Here is a 17,584-nt window from a genome sequence, read left to right as displayed (position 1 = left end):
AGAGTGAGTAATAAGTACAAATAATTCTCTGGCACTGTAGTAAAACGGCTGATCAAACAAAACAGAAGTCATCGTCATGGACCCACTAGCAGCGGAAGCTAGCTCTCCGATCAGCTAAACAGACTCAATAACTCCACGGTGACGTTTTGGTGAATTTACTGAGGAATTTGCGAAACTGAAAAAATACAAAACGAATGCCATTGTAAGCTACTAATATTAACATAGACACTCACAGACGTGTGAGCATATTAGCTTATGCTAACGACGCTAGCTTCATTACATTACGATAGCACGTAGAAATATGCATGAAAAAACACTCCTACAGACATCACGCATGGGACGGTTTAGTAAGTATGAATAGTTTTAGTTATATTGTAAAACTTACAAACGTTGCTTGGAGTGTCAGATAGACAGGGCCTGATTGGTAACCAGGAACAGGTGTGTCCCTGGTTGCCAATCAGGGACGGGTGTGGGAGCCGGTGCTCAGTGGCAGACAGGGTTTTGTTTCACACAGAATGCCCGCCACAGTTTGAAGTCAAGCCTTCTTCTTACTCAAGCTTTATGGCGGGTTTTGAAACTTAAGTGCCGTGAGATCTTGTTGGTCTCGGGAGCTGCCTGCTCGATATGTTCCTACCTTCCCACATCAGCATCATTGAAACTAAGTCAATTTAATGGAGGTTATGTCAACATTTAAAAATTAGGGATGTCCAATAATGGCTTTTTTGCCGATATCCAATATTCCGATATTGTCCAACTCTTAATTACAGATACCGATATCAACCGATACCGATATATACAGTCGTGGAATTAACACATTATAATGCCTAATTTGGACAACCAGGTATGGTTAAGATAAGGTCCTTTTTAAAAAATAAAATAAAATAAGATAAATAAATAAAAATTCTTGAATAAAAAAGAAAGTAAAACAATATAAAAACAGTTACATAGAAACTAGTAATTAATGAAAATGAGTAAAATTAACTGTTAAAGGTTAGTACTATTAGTGGACCAGCAGCACGCACAATCATGTGTGCTTACGGACTGTATCCCTTGCAGACTGTATTGATATATATTGATATATAATGTAGGAACCACAATATTAATAACAGAAAGAAACAACCCTTTTGTGTGAATGAGTGTGAATGAGTGTAAATGGGGGAGGGAGGTTTTTTGGGTTGGTGCACTAATTGTAAGTGTATCTTGTGTTTTTTCTGTTGATTTAATAAAAATAAAAATGTTTTAAAAAAACGATACCGATAATAAAAAAAACGATACCGATAATTTCCGATATTACATTTTAAAGCATTTATCGGCCGATAATATCGGCCTGCCTGACAGCTCTATTAAAAATCATCAAATATACAACATTATTTAAACAGTCCTTCAATCGTTAAAACGGTACCTATAATTAAACCTTGAATCAACGTTGATTTTTCAACCTCAACCACAAATAAATAATCTGACCTAAATCCAACATTGAATCAATTTGTTTTGCTATGTGGGTAGGGAATGGTACCTTTTGGGGATGTCCAAAAACTTTTTTTTTAATTTTTTTTTTTTTTACAAGAGATTTTTTTTAAAAATGAATCATAATTCTTATTTGTAAAGATTCCTAATTTATTAAAAGTCGCTCTAGAGTATAAATCGCACCGGCCGAAAATGTATAATAAAAAAGGAAAAAACATATATAAGTCGCATTGTTTGGGGAAATTTATTTGATAAAACCCAACACCAAGAATAGACATTTGAAAGGCAATTTAAAATAAATAAAGAATAGTGAACAACAGGCTGAATAAGTGTACGTTATATGAGGCATAAATAACCAACTGAGAACGTGCCTGGTATGTTAACATAACATATTATGGTAAGAGTCATTCAAATAACTATAACATATAGAACATGCTATACGTTTACCAAACAATCTGTCACTCCTGATCGCTAAATCCCATGAAATCTTATACGTCTAGTCTCTTACGTGAATGAGCTAAATAATATTATTTGATATTTTACGGTAATGTGTTAATAATTTCCCACATAAGTCGCTCCTGAGTATAAGTCGCACCCCCGGCCAAACTATGAAAAAAACTGCGACTTATGGTCCGAAAAATACGGTATATACTGTATCTATTGGAAATGGAAGTATGGGATACTTCTCTTGTCGACTCTTTTGTATTTGACTTTATGAAACGTTTGGGTATAATTTTATTAAACAAAACAAGTTTTCGTTTAAGTAATATAGAAATGTATCAGAGCGGTTTATGTATTTTATGGAGGAATGTAGTTAATCATACAACTGGTACCCAATGTTATTAAAAAAGTATTGAATTTGAATCAAGAATCGATTCTGAATCGAATTGTTACCCCCCAAGAATCGAATCGAATGGTGCCCAAAGATTCACAACTCCTAGTACCTTTTACCTTTACGGTACTAATACCTAATAATAAGATTTTTGGTACTTTTGTGTGTGTTACTGAAAGTTAATAGTTTCATAATACAATCTATTTTTTATTTAATTTAAAAAGGAGTTGATTATGATGATGGTTGTACAGTTATTTCCTGTTTTCTTACATTTGTGAGTTTTCTTACAAGTAGACTGACAGTTACAACTCAAAGATGTTGATGGATGGTAGTGGTGTATAGACTACAGTGTGTAGTAAGTAGTCTTGTGCCAGTCTAGTCTAATGTTGCAGCTTACAAAGTGTCTGTATAGTACGTATTGTGCTTATTACACATCAGCTGTTTGTTACCATGAATTGATTAACGTGATTAAACAAGTTGAAAAACTTATTCTGGTGTTACCATTTAGTGGTCAATTGTACAGAATATGTACTGTACTGTGCAATCTACTAATAAAAGTGTCAATCAATCAATCAAATTTTGTAACATGCATCTTAGTTGTAGTTTGACCAAATTTGGAGGCGTTGAAATCACTAATGCTAATCAATAACATGTCTATGACAAATCCAATGTGAATTAGCATCAAGCTAGAACAGTGGTTCTTAACCTTGTTGGAGGTACCGAACCCCACCAGTTTCATATGCGCATTCACCAAACCCTTCTTTAGTGAAAAATAAAATGCTTTTTTTCAAATTCAAGACAAAGTTATATGTTTTTGGTAATACTTTAGTATGGGGAACATATTCTAAGTAACAAAGACTTAATTTAGAGTTATTTGGTTAGGGTTAGGGTTATATTAAGGCCATGCCGAATAAGGCATTAATAAGTACTTCATAATGACTAGTTAAGAGCCAATATGTTACTAATTTGCATGTTAATAAGCAACTAATTAATGTTGAATATGTTCCCCATACTAAAGTGTTACCATGTTTTTTTTACTGGTGCATAAAATGAACCGTGCATGAACATCACCTTGTTCAAAGAACAAAACCAACACAGTGCATAAACTCACAACAAATTACACACCTGACCAGTCAGCTGTTGCCGTATCCGTAATACGCCGATCGGGAGAAGTTTTTATTCACACGATGAGTCGGGTGTGTTTTGACCTCCGCTGAACCCCTGAGCCCGACTCACCGAACCCCTAGGGTTCGATCGAACCCAGGTTAAGAACCACTGATCTAGAAGTAGTCATGTTTTATTGTCCCCTTGTGGACATTTCTTCACAACGTTCGTCTTTTCAGACCAGGGTCAAATTTTGAGAGTGAAATGACTTATTAATAAATACAAAAAATTGCTTTACTTCCCAAATGTGTACAAAAAAAGGTGGCATCTATTGATCTTTAAAAGGAGACACTGTGCTTTGTTTTCAGCACTGGGCTGTGTTTCAAGAGATCTCCGAGGTGTTTATCTTGGTTCCAGCTCTAGTGGGGCTGAAGGGGAATCTGGAGATGACGCTGGCATCCAGACTGTCAACAGCAGTGAGTGGAAACTTACAGTGCGGGCCAAAAATTTGGAGACACCTTCTCATTCAATGTGTTTTTTTTTTTCATGGCTATTTATATTGTAGATTGTCATTGAAGGCATCAAAACTATGATGTGGAGTTATGTACTTAACAGAAAAAAGGTGAAATAACTGAAAACATGTTTTATATTCTAGTTTCTTCAAAATAGCCACCCTTTGCTCTGATTACTGTTTAGCATTCTCTCTGTCGTCACCTGAAATGGTTTTTACTTCACAGGTGTGCCTTATCAGGGTTGATCAGTGGACTTTCTTGCTTTATCAACGGGGTTGGGACCATCAGTTGTGTTGTGAATGAGAAGGTGTGTCCAAACCTTAGGCCTGTGTTGTACGTCAACAAAAAATCAATGTGCCGCACTCACCAGAATGCACCTACTGATTGATTTTTCCAGAACAACTTTAAATGGGACTTTGCATAATAGACAAAGTGTAGTCATATTGACGGTGAGGTATCGTCTAAAACTGTGGAAACAACATAGCGGGTTAAGTTTATGCTATTAGGGTGAATGTATGTTTTATATTTATTGTTTAGTTGTACTTTATTTTATTTTATAAATGAATAACATTATAGATAATATACAGTTGTGGTCAAAAGTTGACATACACTTGTAAAGAACATAATGTCATGGCTGTCTTGAGTTTCCAATACTTTCTACAACTCTTATTTTTTTGTGATAGAGTGATTGGAGCACATACTTGTTGGTCACAAAAAACATTCATGAAGTTTGGTTGTTTTATGAATTTATTATGGGTCTACTGAAAATGTGAGCAAATCTGCTGGGTCAAAAGTATACATACAGCAATGTTAATATTTGCTTACATGTCCCTTGGCAAGTTTCACTGCAATAAGGCGCTTTTGGTAGCCATCCACAAGCTTCTGGTTGAATTCTTGACCACTCCTGTTGACAAAATTGGTGCAGTTCAGCTAAATGTGTTGGTTTTCTGACATGGACTTGTTTCTTCAGCATTGTCCACACGTTTAAGTCAGGACTTTGGGAAAGGCCTGATTTGCACTAAATTAGTTTGCTTGCAATTTCGTTGTACAATGTACAATGACAATAAAGATCTATTCTATTCTATTTAGCCATTCCTTTACCACTTTTCACGTGTGTTTGCGGGTCATTGTCCTGTTGGAACACCCAACTGCACCCAAGACCCAACCTCCGGCCTGATGATTTTAGGTTGTCCTGAAGAATTTGGAGGTAATCCTCCTTTTTCCTACAACTAAATGAAGATAAAACTGAGATAATTGTTTTTGGTGCTAAAAAAAGAAAGGTTTAAAGTCGTCCAACACCTTCAATCACTGTCCCTGAAAACCTCAAATAAAGCCAGAAATCTTGGGGTTATTTTAGATTCTGATTTACATTTCGACAGTCACATCAAATCAGTAACAAAATCGGCCTACTATCACCTCAAAAATGTAACAAGACTTAGAGGGCTCATGTCAGCTCAAGACTTAGAAAAACTTGTACATGCTTTTATTACCAGTAGGCTAGACTATTGTAATGGTCTCCTTGCAGGTCTTCCCAAAAAAACTGTCAGGCAGCTACAGCTTGTTCAGAACGCTGCTGCTAGAGTTCTAACAAAGACCAAAAAATGTGAGCACATTACACCAATTCTTAAATCCTTACATTGGCTCCCTGTACATCAGAGAATTGATTTGAAAATCCTCCTGCTCACATATAAATCACTACATGGTCTAGGGCCGAAGTATATCCCTGATATGCTCCCACTATATAAGCCCTCTAGATCACTAAGATCTTCTGAGACCAATCTGTTAGCGGTTCCCAGAGTAAACTCAAATCAAGGGAGCGCATCATTCAGTCACTATGCAACAAATAGCTGGAATAAACTTCCTGAAGATGTCAGACTTTCCTAAACTCTGACTACTTTTAAAACTAGACTGAAGACTTTTATGTTCACCTTAGCTTTCAGCTAAATCTTTTAATCTTTTAACTTTTAACGTCCGCACTGTTTTTATTTTTATTGTCTGCATTTTAATTTTGCTTTTTTTTCTTTCATTTCACTTTGTTGTCTGTGAAGCACTTTGAGTCCGCCTTGTGTATGAAAATCGCTTTACAAATAAAGTTGCCTTGCCTTGCCTTTTTCATTGTCCCATTTACTCTCTGTAAAGCACCAGTTCCATTGGCAGCAAAACGGGCCCAGAGCATAATACTACCACCACCGTGCTTGACGGTAGGAATGGTGTTCCTATTGCTGGGTATTGTGGCCTAACAGCTCAATTTTTGTTTCATCTGACCACAGAACTTTCCTCCAGAAGGTCTTATCTTTGTCCATGTGGTGTCAAATGAAAAAAAAAATTGAGCTGTTTGGCCGCAATACCCAGCAATATGTTTGGAGGAGAAAAGGTGAGGCCTTTGATACCAGGAACACCATCCTACCGTCAAACATGGTGGTGGTATTATTATGTTCTGGGCCTATTTTGCTGCCAATGGAACTGGTGCTTTACAGAGAGTAAATGGGACAATGAAAAAGGAGGATTACCTCCAAATTCTTCAGGACAACCTAAAATCATCAGGCCGGAGGTTGGGTCTTGGGCGTAGTTGGGTGTTCCAACAGGACAATGACCCCAAACACACGTCAAAAGTGGTAAAGGAATGGCTAAGTCAGGCTAGAATAAAGGTTTTAGAATGGCCTTCTCAAAGTCCTGACTCAAACGTGTGGACAATGCTGAAGAAACAAGTCCATGTCAGAAAACCAACAAATTTAGCTGAACTGCACCAATTTTGTCAAGAGGAGTGGTCAAAAATTCAACCAGAAGCTTGTGGATGGCTACCAAAAGCGCCTTATTGCAGTGAAACTTGCCAAGGGACATGTAAGCAAATATTAACATTGCTGTAAGTATACTTTTGACCCAGCAGATTTGCTCACATTTTTAGTAGACCCATAATAAATTCATAAAAGAACCGAACTTCAAGAATGTTTTTTGTGACCAACAAGTATGTGCTCCAATCACTCTATCACAAACAAATAAGAGTTGTAGAAATGATTGGAAACTCAAGACAGCCATGACATTATGTTCTTTACAACTTTTGACCACGACTGTAGATTACCGACCTGTTTGCTTATGTGCAGAACAACTCTGCTCCTCCAACCCACAGGCCAACACCGGGCAGCTGGAGGAGCCTCAGCAGCTGTGGAAGACAGTTAGCTGTAATCTGGCTCTCATTCAGGTGACACACACACACACACACACACACACACACACACACACACACACACACACACACACACACACACACACACACACACACACACACACACACACACACACACAATATGCCGTTATTATCGTTATATTTTGGCGGACACCAGATAACATGCATGGAGCTACTTTGGAACTTCGAATAACACACTTAATTAGGTCTTCACAGTGTTTCCCATAAACTGCCAAGATACCTGTGGCGGTGGGGGCGTGGCTATGGGCGTGGCTATGGGCGTGGTCACCATGACATCATCGAGTAATTTGCATAATTTACTACAATGATATGATTTTCTCTAAAAAGGCTCAAAAAATGTATACTTACTAATTAATAATAACAGTTTTGTTTTAAACGTCCATCCATCCATCCATCCATCCATTTTACAATATAATTACAACACTTTATGTACATATTTATATACAGATTTGAACAATAAATTATTCACTGAAATATGTTTATTAATTGTGGTTCTTACAAAAAATATATCCTATAAAATATAAAAGCTAAAATGTCTCTTAAAGCTCTGCCCCTTTAATTAGTGCATACTAAATAATTTAACTTTAGCCTACTACTACAACCATATTATTTACCAGCAACATAAAGTGAAACAGAGGTAGAGGTGTCCTGCCACAGTCAGTAACAAATAAACAGAAAACAGTAGTGGTCAAATACAAATAAGGCAACAAGAGAAGTATCCTACACTTCTCTTTTGTAAAGTAAATCTGAACAGCCTATATGGGCATCTACATCAACTATATGATTTGCCTGAGAAGCTGGACAGGACAAAAATATATATATATATTACATTTATTTTTTATTTTTTTAATTTGTGGCAGACGTAATTCTTTTGTGGCGGGCCGCCACAAATAAATGAATGTGTGGGAAACACTGGTCTTCAACATGGCGGTAAACCGAAAAGTTTGTATAGTGAAGCAGAGTTCCCCATAAGAATCAATAGAAACATGAATAATTGATTCTAGACCCGAAAAAAACCCTTATTTTAGTAAAAAACTGCACACTTTGAAGTACGGTTGTGCGGTATACCGGTACTAGTAAAGTACCGCGATGCTAATGAATCATAAATGGTACTATTATCTAAAAAGTACCGGTTTCCTTTTCTTTTTTTTTTAAACTGGCATTGCTGTGAACAGAGGAGCATGTTCGGCAACGCACAATCACAGAGTACTTACAGGCAGACCCGGTGTGTAGACAGAAAAGGGAGAATGGACGCATTTTGGCTAAAAAACTAACGATAAATGTGAAGTTATAACACTGAAACACCCTCAGGAAGAGGTGCTTTATACATGGCTAGCTAGCTAGCGGCTAACGTCCATCCGCAGTCGTCAGTGTTTTACTTACTTCTAAATCACTAATCCTCGCCTCCATGGTGTCAAATAAGTACATAATGGGTTATACTTGTATAGCGCTTTTCTACCTTCAAGGTACTCAAAGCGCTTTGACAGTATTTCCACATTCACCCATTCACACACACATTCACACACTGATGGAGGGAGCTGCCATGCAAGGCGCTAACCAGCAGCCATCAGAGGCAAAGGGTGAAGTGTCTTGCCCAAGGACACAACGGACGTGACTAGGAAGGTAGAAGGTGAGGATTGAACCCCAGTAACCAGCAACCCTCCGCTTGCTGGCACAGCCACTCTACCAACTTCGCCACGCCGTCCCTACATAAATACATAAATGTATGGTATCATCCAAAACTAATGTTAAGTATCCAAACAACAGAAGAATATGTGTTTATTACATTTTAACACAAGTGTAGATGGAACATGTTAAAACAGAAAATAACCAGACATTAACAGTAAATGAACAAGTATACTAAAAAATAATAATTTCTACCGCTTGTCCCTCATAATTTTGACAAAATAATAGAAAGGGAAATGACACAATATGTTACTGCATACGTCCGCAGACAAATTTGTTTGTTTACTTACTACTAAAAGACAAGTTGTTTCATATGTTCAATATTTTATTTAAGAACAAAATTGTACCGTAAGATGTTTTATTAAAATAAAGCCATTTTTGTGTTCCCCTTTATTTAGAAAAGTATCGAAATACATATTGGTACCGGTACCTGTGTCCTTCTCATTAAATGGGTTTTCTTTATTTTCATTAGAGATGTCGATAAATGCTTTAAAATGTAATATCAAAAATTATCGGTAACGTTTTTTTTATTATCGGTATCGTTTTTTTTTGTTTTTTTAATTAAATCAACATAAAAAACACAAGATACACTTACAATTAGTGCACCAAACCAAAAAACCTCCCTCCCCCATTTACACTCATTCACACAAAAGGGTTGTTTCTTTCTGTTATTAATATTCTGGTTCCTACATTATATATCAATATATATCAATACAGTCTGCAAGGGATACAGTCTGTAAGCACACATGATTGTGCGTGCTGCTGGTCCACTAATAGTACTAACCTTTAACAGTTAATTTTACTCATTTTCATTAATTACTAGTTTCTATGTAACTGTTTTTATATTGTTTTACTTTCTTTTTTATTCAAGAAAATGTTTTTAATTTATTTATCTTATTTTATTTTATTAATTTAAAAAAAAAGGATCTTATCTTCAAACATACCTGGTTGTCCAAATTAGGCATAATAATGTGTTAATTCCACGACTGTATATATCAGTATCGGTTGATATCGGTATCGGTAATTAAAGAGTTGGACAATATCGGAATATCGGCAAAAAGCCATTATCGGACATCCCTAATTTTCATGACTATTTACATTGTAGATTGTCACTGAAGGCATCAAAACTATGAATGAACACATGTGGAGTTATGTACTTAACAAAAAAAAGGTGAAATAACTGAAAACATGTTTTATATTCTCGTTTCTTCAAAGTAGCCACCCTTTGCTCTGATTACTGCTTTGCACACGCTTGGCATTCTCTCCATGAGCTTCAAGAGGCAGTCACCTGAAATGGTTTTCACTTCACAGGTGTGCTTGAAGCTCACCGAGAGAATGCCAAGAGTGTGCAAAGCAGTAATGTATACAAACATGTCATATAATGTTATTGTCCTTAAGGTTTTTTCCTGGTGTCAAACTAAGCTCACTCAGGAGTTTACATGGCGCCGCTGATGTGGCGACCCGATCAGTGTTCCCGTTCTATCTATCCTGTAACTTTGTGTCTGTTCTTGGACGGGTTTGTACTGAAAATGTCATACTGTTGTGCTTTTTAAGCGCAATGACAATAAAGTTCATCTTTCCATTCAAGACCGGATAGTATGAGCGGACCTTGAGTGAGTCACTGTTAAAAAGTTCAAGTTAAAGTACCAATGATTGTCACACACACACACGAGGTGTGGCGAAATTATTCTCTGCATTTGACCCATCACCCTTAACCACCCCCTGGGAGGTGAGGGGAGCAGTGAGCAGCAACGGTGGCCGCGCCCGGGAATCATTTTTGGTGATTTAAGCCCCAATTCCAACCCTTGATGCTGAGTGCCAAGCAGGGAGGTAATGGGTCCCATTTTTAAACTATAAAAATGGGACCCATTACCTCCCTGCTTGGCACTCAGCAAAACAAGGACGGGTCAAAGGCAGCAATTAGGCAAGAGACATGCTCTTATCTCAAAACACACTTATTTGATCAAAACTAGATTTTTCAGGGGTTTTTTTCAAGTCAAAAACTTTGGGCCGTATTTTAGCTCCATCGTCCCTCGCCCATTTGGCCTGCATGTTTGTGGGCGTGCTTTTATGATAGGTTTAGGCTTCCTGTTCCTATAGGTCAGGGGTGTCCAAACTTTTTCCACTGAGGGCCGCACACGGAAAAATTTAAGCATGTGGGGGCCATTTTTATAATTTTCATTTTCAAACCATAACAAAATATATGGATTTTTTTATTTATTTTACCTTTAGGGGTCCCGGGGACCATAAAGGGTCTCAGTCATTAAACTGTTAAAAATAAGTCAGATTATTGTTTGTTTTTTTTAATTATTTAACGCTTACAGTAAATCTCTATATCAACTTCAAGTTGATATAAAGTAATACAAATTAAAAAAAATGTTTTATGGCTTTTCTGTCAAAAACAACTTAGTTTTTTTTATAGTAAAACTGAAATATGCAGTATTTAGTAATTAGAGCCCTAAAAGATCAATAATGCAGGAACACCATTGATTTTAATTCTTTCATATCTTTGAGTAATCACAGTGAAAAGATAAATAAAAAATCACTAAATATATTTGGGATCCAAAAGGTGCCCCACTCATAAAGTGATACATTTTTATTAGGTTTTTCTTTTACTTTCAACACTTAAGTTACGAGATCAACTTCAGATATATCTGTCCATTTTATGCTGGAACTATTATTTTTTTTGTTCTATGCGCTTTTGTCAAAGAAAACTTTGATGTTTTTATATGGCTACTACACAATATATGCAATATTTACCACATAAAACATTTTAAAGTGAAATATTTGAAGTAATTGGAGCCCTGAAAATAATTCTATATATATATATATGGATTTTTTGTCTTTTTTTTTTTTTTTTGAGCAATGGCAAAAAAAGAAAAATAAAGAAAGACAAAAGAAAAAAAAAACAGCCCGCATGGCAGCTTTTGTGTCAACATTGCAACTTTTTCTCGTTAGATTTCACCTCATTCCACTTTTTTTAATGTTCTTTTTTATTTTTACAATAGTATTTCCAGAATGTGTGGCGGGCCGGTAAACAATTAGCTGCGGGCCGCAAATGGCCCCCGGGCCGCACTTTGGACACCCCTGCTATAGGTGTCCCATTAAAAATGATGAAATGTACTCTGATGTACGTCTGTGAAGGTCCAGGCTACAGTTGTTGGCTTCCTGGCAGCCGTGGCGGCAGTGAGTCTCGGAGTTGTGAGCAGAGGGAAAGTCGACGTTCTTCACGCCGCCATCTTGTGTGTCAGCAGCGTCACCACCGCCTTCGTGGCCGCGCTAACTCTCGGTCAGACCAACACAATAACCGCCGGTGGTAAGGACGTACCTGGTCATCATCTTCATCTTGTCCTTGGCCAGGTCTGGTGATGGTGGCGGTGATCGTGTGCTCCAGGAGAGTGGGCATCAACCCAGATAACGTAGCCACGCCCATCGCTGCGAGCCTGGGTGACCTCATCACTTTGTCTTTGCTGGCAGGGATCAGCAGCTTCTTCCTGTGCTACAGAGGTGAGGGTCTAGATCAGGGGTGGGGAGACGTCACAAGTTAAATAAGGAATCTGACATACATACATATATACATACACATACACACATTATATATATATATATATATATATATATATATATATATATATATATATATATATATATATATATATATATATATATATATATATATATATATATATTATATATATATATACACATACATAAATATACATATGTATATCTATATAAATAAACTACAAACCCTGTTTCCATTTGAGTTGGGAAATTGTGTTAGATGTAAATATAAACGGAATACAATGATTTGCAAATCATTTTTAACCCATATTCAGTTGAATATGCTACAAAGACAACATATTTGATGTTCAAACTCATAAACTTTTTTTTTTGTTGCAAATAATCATTAACTTTAGAATTTGATGCCAGCAACACGTGACAAAGAAGTTGGGAAAGGTGGCAATAAATACTGATAAAGTTGAGGAATGCTCATCAAACACTTATTTGGAACATCCCACAGGTGAACAGGCAAATTGGGAACAGGTGGGTGCCATGATTGGGTATAAAAGTAGATTCCATGAAATGCTCAGTCATTCACAAACAAGGATGGGGCGAGGGTCACCACTTTGGCAACAAATGCGTGAGCAAATTGTTGAACAGTTTAAGAAAAACCTTTCTCAACCAGCTATTGCAAGGAATTTAGGGTCCGTAATATCATCAAAGGGTTCAGAGAATCTGGAGAAATCACTGCACGTAAGCAGCTAAGCCCGTGACCTTCGATCCCTCAGGCTGTACTGCATCAACAAGCGACATCCGTGTGTAAAGGATATCACCACATGGGCTCAGGAACACTTCAGAAACCCACTGTCAGTAACTACAGTTGGCCGCTACATCTGTAAGTGCAAGTTAAAACTCTCCTATGCAAGGCGAAAACCGTTTATCAACACCCAGAAACGGCGTCGGCTTCGCTGGGCCTGAGCTCATCTAAGAAGGACTGATACAAAGTGGAAAAGTGTTCTGTGGTCTGACGAGTCCACATTTCAAATTGTTTTTGGAAACTGTGGACGTCGTGTCCTCCGGACCAAAGAGGAAAAGAACCATCCGGATTGTGGAATGTGTTTATAGGAATTTTCAACCATTCTTCCAAAAGCCTTGCTTTGTGCACTGGTGCACAGTCATGTTGGAAGAGGAAGGGGCCCGCTCCAAACTGTTCCCACAAGGTTGGGAGCATGGAATTGTCCAAAACGTTTTGGTATTCTGGAGCATTCAAAGTTCCTTTCACTGGAACTAAGGGGCCAAGCCCAACTCCTGAAAAACAACCCCACACCATAATTCCTCCTCCACCAAATTTCACACTCGGCCCAATGCAGTCCATAATGTACCGTTCTTCAAACCCAGACTCGTCCATCAGATTCCAAGATGGAAAAGCGTGATTCATCGCTGATAAATACTAATAATGATTTAAAAGTTATCCATCAAATTGTGCAATGTAAAAGTAGCAATAGATTTTATTGGTAAAATTGTGAAATTTACTGTGGTTTTCACAGCATTTTTCTCTAAATGAAAAAAAAACAACTTTTTTTTTTTTTTTTTTTACTGTAACACTGTGGTGTCGTTTTGGCATTTACAGTAATACACTGAAAAAATCTACAGTTGTTGATTTGTGGTAAAAAAAACAAAAAAAAAAACTGGCAGCTCTGGTGCCAAAATTGTACTGTAAAAATTGCAGTTTTTATTTACAGTGAAAAAACAAATGAACATTTTACAGTAAAATTCTGGCAACTGAGCACTTTTTTTTCCATTTACAGTAATATACACTAAATGTTAAAGGTGAAATTATTGCAACTTACCATATTTTTTTTTACATTTTAGTTTTAAAAAAAATGTAATAATGCAAAAACATTTTGTATTATCAAATATTCAACCCAGTTTTTAAATAGAATAAATACTAATGATGATTTCAAAGTTAACCATCAAATTGTGCAATGTAAAAGTAGCAATAGAGTTTATGGTAACATTTTGAAAGTTACTGTGGTTTTTACAGCATTTTTCTCTAAACGAAAAAAAAAAAATGTAATTTTTTTTTACTGTAACACTGTGGTGTCGTTTTGGCATTTACAGTAATACACCGAAAAAATCTACAGTTGTTGATTTGTGGTAAAAAAACAAAAAAAAATGGCAGCTCAGGTGCCAAAATTGTACTGTAAAAATTGCAGTTTTTATTTACATTGAAAAAACAAATGTAAATTTTACAGTAAAATTCTGGCAACTGAGCACTGTTTTTTCATTTACAGTAATATGCACTACATTTTAAGGTGAAATTATTGCAACTTACCATATATATTTTTACATTTTAGTTTTTAAAAAAATTTCATAATGCAAAAACATTTTGTATTATCAAATATTCAACCCATTTTTTAAATAGAAATAAATACTAATAATAATGATTTCAAAGTTATCCATCAAATTGTGCAATGTAAAAGTAGCAATAGAGTTTATGGTAAAATTGTGAAATTTACTGTCTTTTTCACAGCATTTTTCTCTAAATGAAAAAAAAAACTGTAATTTTTTTTGGACTGTAATAAACTGTGGTGTTGTTTCGGCATTTACAGTAATACACCGAAAAAATCTACTGTTCTTGATTTGTGGTAAAAAAAAAACTAAAAAAAAACTGGCAGCTCAGGTGCCAAAACTGTACTGTAAAATTGCAGTTTTTATTTACAGTGAAAAAACAAATGTACATTTTACAGTAAAATGTTGGCAACTGAGCTGCCTTTTTTTTTTTAACCATAAAAACAGCAGTACTGTTTTTCCATTTACAGTAATATACACTACATTTTAAGGTGAAATTTTTGCAATTTACCATATATTTTTTAAATTTTAGTTTTAAAAAAATCTACTAATAAAATGCAAAAACATTTTGTATTATCAAACATTCAACCCAGTTTTTAAATAGAAATAAATACTAATAATGATTTCAAAGTTATCCATCAAACTGTGCGATGTAAAAGTAGCAATAGATTTTAATGGTAAAATTGTGAAATTTAATGTGGTTTTTACAGCATTTTTCTGTAAATGAAAAAAAAAACTGTTATTTGTTTTTACTCTAATAAACTGGTGTCGTTTTGGCATTTACAGTAATACACCGAAAAAATCTACAGTTCTTGATTTGTGGTAAAAAAAAACAACAAACAATCTGGCAGCTTAGGTGCCAAAATTGTACTGTAAAATTGCAGTTTTTATTTAAAGTGAAAAAACAAATGTAAATTTTACAGTAAAATGTTGGCAACTGAGCTGCCTTTTTTTTTTTTTTTTTTTTACCATAAAAACAGCAGTACTGTTTTTCCATTCACAGTAATATACACTACATTTTAAGGTGAAATTATTGCAACTTACCATATTTTGTTTACATTTTAGTTAAAAAAAATTAATTCAAATAAAATGCAAAAACATTTTGTATTATCAAACATTCAACCCATTTTTTAAATAGAAATAAATACTAATAATAATGATTTCAAAGTAATTCCATCAAATTGTGCAATGTAAAAGTAGCAATAGATTGTATTGGTAAAATTGTGAAATTTACTGTGGCTTTTACAGCATTTTTCTCTAAATGAAAAAAAAACAAACTTTTTTTTTTTACTGTAATAAACTGTGGTGTCGTTTTGGCATTTACAGTAATACACCGAAAAAAATCTATAGTTGTTGATTTGTGGTAAAAAACAAACAAACTGGCAGCTCAGGTGCCAAAATGTTACTGTAAAATTGCAGTTTTTATTTACAGTGAAAAAACGAATGTAAATTTTACAGTAAAATTCTGGCAACTGAGCACTGTTTTTTCATTTACAGCAGGGGTCGGCAACCCAAAATGTTGAAAGAGCCATATTGGACCAAAAAAACAAAAACAAATCTGTCTGGAGCCGCAAAAAATTAAAAGCCATATTACATGTGTCATGAGATATACATTTAATTAAGAGGACTTAAAGGAAACTAAATTAGCTCAAATATAGCTACAAATGAGGCATAATGATGCAATATGTACATATAGCTAGCCTAAATAGCATGTTAGCATCGATTAGCTTGCAGTCATGCAGTGACCAAATATGTCTGATTAGCACTTCACACAAGTCAACAACATCAACAAAACTCACCTTTGTGCACTCAAGTACAACGTTAAAAGTGTGGTGGACAAAATGAGACAGAAAAAGAAGTGGCATAAAACACGTCCTAGAAAGTCGGAGAAAGTTATGCATGTAAACAGACTATACGGTGAGTTCAAGGACCGCCAAAATAAGTACGACAAAACGGCGCTCGCCAAATACTTGAATCAGTGAAGCATATTTAATATAAACAGTGTGATTTATAACAATTACGGAGGTTTGTGTCATGTTTGTCCTCCTACAGAAACCATACTAAAACAAAAAAATTGATTTTTTTTCCCCTCATCTTTTTCCATTCTTCATACATTTTTGAAAAATCTCCAGAGAGCCACTAGGGCGGCGCTAAAGAGCCGCATGCGGCTCTAGAGCCGCGGGTTGCCGACCCCCGATTTACAGTAATATACACTAAATTTTAGGGTGAAATTATTGCAATTTACCATATTCTTTTTTACATTGTAGTTTAAAAAACATCTACTAGTAAAATGCATTAAAAAATGGTGTAATAGTATTCACTGTTAGAAGCGGCCCTCTGGGGCCAAACATAACTGCGATGTGGCCCTCAGTGAAAACGACTTTGACACCTCTGTGCTATTGGAATCGGCAGCATAGAACCCTGATAGGAACAATCTTAGTTTTCAGTTAAAAAGAAATCCCACATGAGTTGAATAATGTGGTTGTAGCCACAAGAGGGCAGCAATGTCCACCTGCGAGGTTTCTTCCAAAGGACTGTTTAATGATATAGAAATATATGACCTATGTATTCTGTCCAGACATGTGGTACCTACCTCCTGCAGTGTGTGGCTTCTTCCTGCTTCTGGTGCCGGTCTGCGTGCTCGTCGCCCGCCAGTCTCCGCCCGTCACAGAGGTCTTGAGGTCAGGCTGGCAGCCGGTGATCTTGGCCATGTCCATCAGCAGGTGAGCTGGTATGTTTCCTTCTCTCTGCCCGCGACAAGACCCGGCATTCATGTGACTCCCGTGCTGCCGTTTCCCCCAGTATTGGTGGTCTGATCCTGGATAGGACAGTGAGCGATCCAAACTTTGAGGGGATGGCAGTTTTTACACCCGTCATCAATGGTGAGTGAGATACGAGGTCTCAAAAACCTTAATTAACCAA

General features: G+C 36.1%; 1 protein-coding gene across 5 annotated transcripts in view; it reads left to right on the top strand.

The window, feature by feature from the left end:
• LOC133648883 (solute carrier family 41 member 1-like) overlaps positions 1-17,584 on the top strand; it is a 46,734-nt gene that overhangs the window by 6,102 nt on the left and 23,048 nt on the right. For all 5 annotated transcript variants that reach the window (XR_009825946.1, XR_009825947.1, XM_062045418.1 and 2 more), the window contains 6 exons: positions 3,772-3,879; positions 7,043-7,114; positions 11,951-12,095; positions 12,167-12,313; positions 17,241-17,385; positions 17,465-17,544. Coding sequence is in view for 3 of the 5 variants with exons in the window: in XM_062045418.1 (XP_061901402.1) it covers positions 3,772-3,879; positions 7,043-7,114; positions 11,951-12,095; positions 12,167-12,313; positions 17,241-17,385; positions 17,465-17,544 (697 nt within the window). In the remaining 2 variants the exon portion in view is untranslated. The remainder of the gene's footprint in view (positions 1-3,771; positions 3,880-7,042; positions 7,115-11,950; positions 12,096-12,166; positions 12,314-17,240; positions 17,386-17,464; positions 17,545-17,584) is intronic.

This window comes from Entelurus aequoreus, linkage group LG01 (assembly GCF_033978785.1).
Source record: "Entelurus aequoreus isolate RoL-2023_Sb linkage group LG01, RoL_Eaeq_v1.1, whole genome shotgun sequence".
NCBI classification, from domain to species: domain Eukaryota; kingdom Metazoa; phylum Chordata; class Actinopteri; order Syngnathiformes; family Syngnathidae; genus Entelurus; species Entelurus aequoreus.
The sequence above is the reverse complement of the archived record's forward strand: the minus strand, read 5'-3'. Positions and strand labels throughout refer to the sequence as shown.